At 34.5% G+C, this 8,443-nt stretch overlaps 1 protein-coding gene across 1 annotated transcript in view; it reads left to right on the top strand.

Annotated features, from left to right (window-relative positions):
- LOC107659096 (protein transport protein Sec24D-like) overlaps positions 1 to 8,443 on the top strand; it is a 30,586-nt gene that overhangs the window by 3,862 nt on the left and 18,281 nt on the right. The window contains exons 6-11 of the mRNA XM_016447926.1: positions 1,440 to 1,579; positions 1,661 to 1,772; positions 1,862 to 1,989; positions 4,976 to 5,114; positions 5,254 to 5,369; positions 7,940 to 8,064. Of these exons, the coding sequence (XP_016303412.1) occupies positions 1,440 to 1,579; positions 1,661 to 1,772; positions 1,862 to 1,989; positions 4,976 to 5,114; positions 5,254 to 5,369; positions 7,940 to 8,064 (760 nt within the window). The remainder of the gene's footprint in view (positions 1 to 1,439; positions 1,580 to 1,660; positions 1,773 to 1,861; positions 1,990 to 4,975; positions 5,115 to 5,253; positions 5,370 to 7,939; positions 8,065 to 8,443) is intronic.

The raw sequence follows: 8,443 nt of genomic DNA, 5'->3' as shown, positions 1-8,443 counted from the left end.
CTCAGAAAACCGTATATCAGAAGTTTAAACTCATATGGTTTAAAACGCATGATTTCAGCACGATAAACATGATAATCTGAACCAAAACAGATGTTTTTAGCAGGTACGAGCTGTAACGGCGCGGCTCTATTCTGGAAAAGGGGGCGAAGACACAGGCCCGAAAAACAGCGTTTTTCTGCTTCCACTCAAAATAGGCATTTTCAAAATGTTATAATAAATTATCTGTGGAGTATTTTGAGCTGAAACTTCACAGACACATTCTGGGGACACCAGAGACTTATATTACATATTGTAAAAAGGGGCATAATATGTCTCCTTTAAGGTTGAATTGTGTCACATTTGTTAAAATACTTTTACGTTTGACAACCTTTTACACTTTAGAATAATTAAGAAAAGGTGAAAATTTGAAAAGTTTTTTTTGGAAGTCTCTTCTGCTCACCAATACATTAAAAACAGTAATATTGTGAAATATTATTACAGCTTAAAAGAACTGTTTTCTATTTGAATGTATTGTAAAATGTAATTTATTTCTGTGATGCAAAGCTGAATTTTCAGCATCATTACTCCAGTCTTCAGTGTCACATGATCCTTCAGAAATCATTCAATTATGCTGATTTGCTGCTCAAGAAACATTTCTGATTATTATCAATGGCGCGCACAGTTGTGCTGCATGACATTTTTGTGGAAAATGTGCTATATATTTTTTTTCAACATCCAAAAAGTTCAAAAGAACAGCATTTATTTGAAATTGAAATCTTCTGTAACATTATAAATGCCTTTTGATCAATTTAATGTGTCTTTGCTGAATCTTACCTCAAACTTTTGAATGGTAGTGAATCGTGGTTTACACAAAAGTATTAAGCTGCGAAAACTATTTTCAACAGTATTAATAATAAATGTTTTCTGAGCAGCAAATCAGCATATTATTATGATTTCTGAAGGATCATGTGACACTGAAAACTGGAGAAATGATGCTGAAAATTCAGCTTTAATCACAGGAATAAATTACATTTGAAAATGTATTCAAATAGAAAACAGTTCTTTTAAACTGTAATGATATATCACAATATTACTGTTTTTACTGTATTTCTAAATGACATAAATGCAGCCTTGGTGAGCATAAGATACTACTTTCAAAAACATAAAAAAATCTGAATTATTCCAAACTTTTGACTGGTAGTGTATGTGTTAAACCTCTGTGTTAAGTCCTTGTAAAAAACAATCCACCTTCATGAGACTTAAAAATGTTACTGGGTAGCCACTGTTTTATGAGACAGCAACATTAGTTCAATCAGTTGTGTGAGTTTGGTTCGGGACTATCTGTCTTCATTTTTTCATTTGCGTTTGTGGTGCAGAAATGACACACCTCACCTCTACTCAGTATTTTTAGAGGCAAATGTTGACTAACTTAAATAACTCTTTTTGCTTCTGATCTGAAGGTAGCCCGATTTCAGGCCCGTATGGTGCACAAATGGCAGGGCCACAGTCCGGCGCTTTCCCAGGAGGCTTTCCTGGAGGTCCAGCACAAATGGCAGGCCCTCCTCAGAAGAAGCTGGACCCAGACTCTATTCCAAGCACGGTAATAACAGACAAAAGTGCTACTTTATAATGTAAAAGTGTTTAAATTTGTGCACATTTCAAGGTACACTGTCTGTTGCAGACGCAAGTGATTGAGGATGACCAGGCTAAGAGAGGAGGCCAGGTGTATGTCACAAACATCAGAGGTCAGGTGCCTCCACTGGTCACCACAGATTTCACAGTGCAGGATCAAGGTGAGCATGGCAGCTGTCTTTGCACTTCTCTCCTAATAGCATAAAAGTGGTTTTGTTTAACATATTAACCTTTCTTCTGTCATTTTAAGGGAATGCCAGCCCTAGGTTCATGCGGTGCACAACATATTCCTTCCCCAGCACTGCTGACCTTGCAAAGCAGTGCAAAGTGCCTCTGGCAGCCATCATCAAACCCTTCGCCACCGTGCCCAAAAATGAGGTATGCAGCATTTTCTCAGCATTCTGATTTTTGCAGTTCTTCAGTTTTGAGTTTATGCACTAGATTTATTTTTACATTTGGACATTTAGCATACATGATTTACAAATGAGGAATGCTACAACTAAGTGACTTTTAAATGTGGTAATGTTTAGTACGTTTTATTTCTGATTAAAATGTACAAAACCATGGCTTGGGGAAGTACATAATGTGTAGTGCTGTAAAACTGTACATATGTTTCCTTGTGAAAGTACAAGAAGTACACTTTAGTTTATTTTTAAAAAGAGTAATTAATATGAATATCATATACTTTAATGTAATATTCTAAAGTGCAAACTGGATGTAATGTTTTTGCATATTAATTGTTCTTAAATGAAAATGTATTATACAGTAGTTTACATTTATATTAATTGCAATTAGTTGAATTAGAGTGCTTTTTTTTGACTCACTTAAGTAGAAATGTAATATCAAATAACATACTATGGATACAATTATAATCAAGTGCTTTACATGTGCTTTATTATGTTAGTCATTGCATCAAAATAAGTGTACCTTTTTAAAGCATGACAAAAGCATATTAAAACCTAATGATTTAAAATGTATTTTAACATATAACTTTTAACATGACATTATTACAAAGTGCACTTTAAAAAAAAAAAGTACTTAAGTGTTTTAAGATACAGTCATTTGTACTCTCTTTAAGCTCACTTAAGTGGCCTTTTATTTTAGTTTTTAAAACATACTTTTAAGATTTGAAGTACACTACAAGTGTACTACTTTTTCACAAGGGTTATTCTAGTCATTAAAGCATAGAAATTGATAGTTCACTTCAAACCATATGATTTTCCTTCTGTGATACACAAACGGAGTCTATAGGAAGGATTTTTGGGGTGCTCTTTTCCAAAAAAAAGGGAATGTGACCAGGGGCTTTCAGTCTCCAAAAATAAAAAAGACAGAAAAACACAATAAAAGTACCGTTACATTATTCCATATGTCTTGTGCACTGTATTCCCAAACTTCTGAAGTCATACCATAGTTTAGTTTCTCTGCCGAAACACTCATCTTTTTTGTGTAATTTGAATATTTACATATTCATATAGTATCATCTGAGATTTGAGAGCTGTAGCAGATGAGAGAGGTGCTTTTTGTTCTTTTTGGAGCTTGACAGCCCCTGGTCATTATATGTAAAAGAGCAGCGTGTACATTCTGCTAAACTTTTCCTTTTGTGTTGTATAGAATGAAAATCAGGTTTGAAACAACATGAGGCTGAATGAATGAACTTTTGGTTGTTGCCGTCCATTGTGTTATCTCTGGAAAATACTGCCTATGGAATATGTTTAAAACCTAATTCATGGGTGTCCCCTTAGTTTATTGTGTCAGTAGTTTAATAGTGGTTTTGAAGACTTGTTTAACTCTGGAGTCTCTCATCGCTTTACCCTTCATCGTTATGCTTCAGTGCCTTTTTAGGAAATGTTAGTATTCTCATGAGAGGCTAATTAGTTTAAGTTCAGTCTCCAAGGGACATGTCAGAGGAGTAGTTTATTGTACTCTCAAATTAAGCAGGAAATTAGACCACATTTTAAGGCACAAAACACTGCAGTCAGTTTTGATTTTGAGCTATGTGACTCCATATTGCAGCATCTATGAGCCAAAGTCAATAAATTCATTCATAATCCCTTTCACCTTAATAAAAGCTCATTGGGTAACACTTTAGATTAGGGAACACTACTCACTATTAACTAGTAGATTATTAGCATGCTTATTACTAGCATATTGGCTGTTTACTTATAAAGCACATGTTTATGCCTTATTCTGCATGACCATGTTTTAGAGCCCTGATCCACCCCATATCTAAACGTAACAACTACCTTACGAACTATTAATAAGCAGCAAATTAGGAGTTTATTGAGGAAATGCTCTTAGTTAGTAGTGAAAATGTTACCGCGCATCGTCTCTGATAGCTCAGATTTTGCGATGCCACCTTATTAAAATGACACAGCAACAATTAAATATTGTTCTGCAAGAATTTAGAAGCTGACTGAAAACTTTAAATGTAATTGAAACTCAGTGATCTCTTCTTAAGCTTTTTTTTCAATTTTAATATCTATGTACTTTATATTGTATCTTTGTAAACATGTTGAACTGCACAATAACCACATAGCTACAGATCAGTATGATTTGTTTGCCTTCACTTAATGAAGATAACTATTTTTTTCTCTCTGAAATGTTAAATGTGATTTTTATTTATTTAAATGAACAGTTGTATACACTGCCATTCGAAAATGTGGCGTCTAAATGTTTTTGAAAAAAGTCTCTTGTGCTCACCAAGGCTGCATTTATTTGATTCAAAATACAGTAAAATATTGTGAAATATTATTAAAATGTAAAATAACTGTATTCTATTCTAATATATTTAAAAATAGAATTTATTCCTGTGATGCAAAACTGAATTTTCATTAATAATTAAGATTTTGAAAAGGTTTTTTTTAAATAAGTCTCTTCTTTTCACTAAGGCTGCATTCACAGTAAAAACAGTAATATTGTGAAATATAATATTTTAAAAGAACTGTTTTCTATCTGAATATATTTCAAAATGTAATTTATTTCTGTGATACAAAGCTGAATTTTCAGCATCATTACTCCAGTCTTCAGAGTCACATGATCCTTCAGAAATCATTCTAATATGCTGATTTGCTGCTTCATATTTTTGTGGAAACCATAATAAATTTTTTTCAGAATACTTTGATAAATAAAAAGTTCAAAACAGCCTTTAATTGAAATATAAATCTTTTGTAACATCATAAATTCTCTATCGATTTTGATCAATTGAATGCATCCTTACTGAATAAGTATAAATAAAAAAATATTTTGAAGAGTAGTGTATGTTCAACTATATATAAGCATATAGAAACCTCATGGTATGTGTTACAGTAAAGATGGTAAGGCTGTATGTAGGTCTTATTTTTCCTTCTCGCTCTGATCTCTATAGACTCCTCTGTACATTGTAAATCACGGTGAGACTGGACCAATCCGCTGCAACCGCTGCAAGGCCTACATGTGTCCTTACATGCAGTTTATCGATGGAGGACGACGCTACCAGTGTGGCTTCTGCAGCTGCGTTAATGAAGGTTAGTACTGTACCATTGAGACTGCTGGGACCTTAATTCTTACGCTGTGTTTCCTGTCAACATATGGTAGGGGTTATTTGTCTGTGCAGTCGTAGCTAAAAAAAGGGTTTCTAAAAATGGTTTTTCACTACCTTTCCAGTTCCAGTGCAGTATTTCCAGCATTTGGACCATATGGGGAGAAGAATGGATCTGTATGAGAGACCAGAACTGTCTTTGGGCTCATATGAGTTCATTGCCACACTGGATTACTGCAAGGTAACAGAGACGTTTTTATATAAGTGTACAATGTTCACAGTTGGATTTGATTACATTAGTAAGGTTTAATATTAATAGATTGTATTTGATTGATCTAAAATAAAGTCCTTCGCTAACAAAAATTCCCTGTAGTAATGTAATGGTAAGAGAGTGTGTGGATTATTAGACTGTGTGATTTGTTTAAACAGGGTTAACTTGCCCCAGGAAGCAGCTCAGAAAGGTTTCTTGCTTGGCAGTCACATTGCATATTTTTAATCGGGCATATACAATTAAATCTTGAAAATAAATATATGATATGTTTAAAATGAGGAAAACAATTTATGCTCAGAGTAAAAAAAAAAAAGGCTCTTTATTTGATTACACAGGGGCAAGTTTTAATTCAGTGACATTTTTATGCTGTTCTGCAAGCAGGTCAGCTGAAAGTTTACTTTCTTTTTCTTTTTTTTTAAAAGCATTGAATGTATATTTTGAAATCGGAATGAAACATTTTATACTTAATACTAATACTTTTATATTTATATTTTTTTTATAAGTCAAAAGTTTGCAGAATCTGCAAAATGTTAAAAAATGCATTTTGTTTTGCATTAACACTGCCCTGAAAAAGCTATTTCACAAAACAAAATAATAGCTGAATTTACCAAAATGAGCTAGTTCAAAAGTTTGCATATGCATTTGTCATTATCTGGATGATCTACAACTTGTGTTGTGATAGTTGTTCACGAGTCCTTTGTTTGTTCTAAGCAGTTCAATTGCTCATAGGTCTTTTATAAAAGTCTTTACGGTCCTGCATAGGGCTGCACGATAAATCGCATGTGATATTTAACTCGCATCTTGTCAGAAAGCCGGTTCTGTAATCAGTGGTAAATCTCCATCACCTGCGGGCTTTCACATGGAGCAGCATTAACTACACAGAGCCGTTGTTCACTGACGAGCTGCGCAAAAAATCGCGCGAATATGAACGTGGTTTTGCGCAACTCGTCAGTGAACAATGCGCGTTAAATATCGCATGCGATTTATCGTGCAGCCCTAGTCCTGCACATTCTTTGGTTTTCCAGCATCTTTTGCATATTGGACCTCTTTCCAGAAGTGGATATGTGATTTTTGAGATCCGTGTTTCCACACGGTGGACAATTGTGGAACTCATACACCGCTATTACTGAAGCAGCAAACATTTGCTGATGCTCAAGAAGGCCACATGGTACATTTAAAGGAATAGTTCACCCAAAAATGAAAATGTACTCCTCCTCAGGCCATCCGAGATGTATATGAATTTGTTTCTTCATTTGAACAGATTTGGAGAAATTTAGCCTTACTACACTTGCTCACCAATGGATCCTCTGCAGTGAATGGGTGCCGTCAGAATGAGAGTCCAAAAAGCTGATAATAACAACACAATAATCCACAAGTAATCCAATCATTAAACATCTTATGAAGTGAAAAACTGCTTATTTGTAAGAAGTAAAGCCATCATTGAGATGTTTTTAACTACAAATCATTGCTTCCAGCTAAAATACGAGTCCTCATTTCACAATATTGCTTTCTCCAGTGAAAAAGTCAACTTGTCTGAGTCAGGAGAGAAATATGCACAGCTCAAACACCATTTATAAGCCAAAACAGTCCAAAACAGCTCTAAACAGATATATGGGTGTATTTTGATGTGAGAAGGCAACAGGGGTTGGACTTTTTCAATGGAGGAAGCGTTATTAGGGATTATGAATTCATATTTTAGCCGTAAGCAATGGTTTGAAGTTAAAAACATCTTAATGATGTGTTTGTTTCTTATAAACATGCAGCTTTTCACTTCACAAGATGTTAACTGATGGACTGGAGTGGTGTGGATTATTGTGATGTTTTTATCAGCTGTTTGGACTCTCATTCTGACGGCACCCATTCACTGCAGAGGATCCATAGCTGAGCAAGTGATGTAATGCTACATTTCTCCAAATCTGATGAAGAAACAAACTCAAACAAACAAATTTTCATTTTTGGGTGAACTATTCCTTTAAAAGCCAGGGGGTGAATACTTTTTTTTTGAAACTTTTGATGCTTTGTGTATTACATTCTCATGGACCAGGGTCCAAAGTAGGCTGTAATCTCAAATTAACTTAATTTCAATTCAGTTATCGGACTAAAGAGGTTCATGGCACATTTTTGGCCCCAGTCCGTGCCTGGGTTCCTCATCTCAGCCTGACACCATAATCTTCTATCTGGGCTCCTGTTTCTCTCAGATGTTTATTAATATTTGAGGATCAACTCCTGCAGTGCTTAATAAAATCATCACAGTTGATCCCTACTGCACACTGTTCATTGGGAGTAAAAACAAGGAGTCTTTATCGTAATCCTATTGCCCACTGTTGTGTTTTGAGAGACCGTAATATGTTCATCTTGGCATTTCTATATATAACAAGATAAAAAAGTTTTCTTGTGCATATGATATGCTTTCACATGATTGCAAACTTCTCTGCCACAAGATATGTGTACAAAGTCTGTGAAGAATAAGCAAAAAGAGCCCACTTTGAAGTTCGTGAACTACCATAATTCATTCTGTGATGTTCTTTTTTGTCTTTAAGAATAATAAGCCTCCAAATCCTCCTGCCTACATCTTCATGATCGATGTCTCCTACAACAACATAAAAAGTGGACTTGTCAAACTAATATGCGAGGAACTGAAGACACTGCTTGACCGACTTCCAAAGTAAGTTGAGCGTTAATGTTTGTTGTCTATATTTAAAGAAAATGATGGGGAGAAAAATGATAAATCACCATCGTTCTTCATAATAACTTTAATACTTGAACATTTTGTTTCTTTGTCACTCTTGGATTTTGATAGTGGATATGTACATTATTTTTTTACGGTAACACTTTAATATAGGGACCAAATCTCACTATTAACTAGTTGCTTATTAGCATGCCTATTATTAACATATTGGCTGTTTATTAGTACTTATAAAGCACATATTCTGCATGAGCATATTCTACATCCCTAATCCTACCCAATACCTAAACTTAACAACTACCGTACTAACTATTAATAAGCAGCAAATTAGCAGTTTATTGAGGCAAAAGTTGTAGTT

Source organism: Sinocyclocheilus anshuiensis, unplaced genomic scaffold (genome assembly GCF_001515605.1).
Source record: "Sinocyclocheilus anshuiensis isolate Anshui unplaced genomic scaffold, SAMN03320099.WGS_v1.1 scaffold87, whole genome shotgun sequence".
In the NCBI taxonomy this organism is placed as follows: Eukaryota; Metazoa; Chordata; class Actinopteri; order Cypriniformes; family Cyprinidae; genus Sinocyclocheilus; species Sinocyclocheilus anshuiensis.
This window is presented reverse-complemented; position numbering and strand designations above follow the sequence as displayed.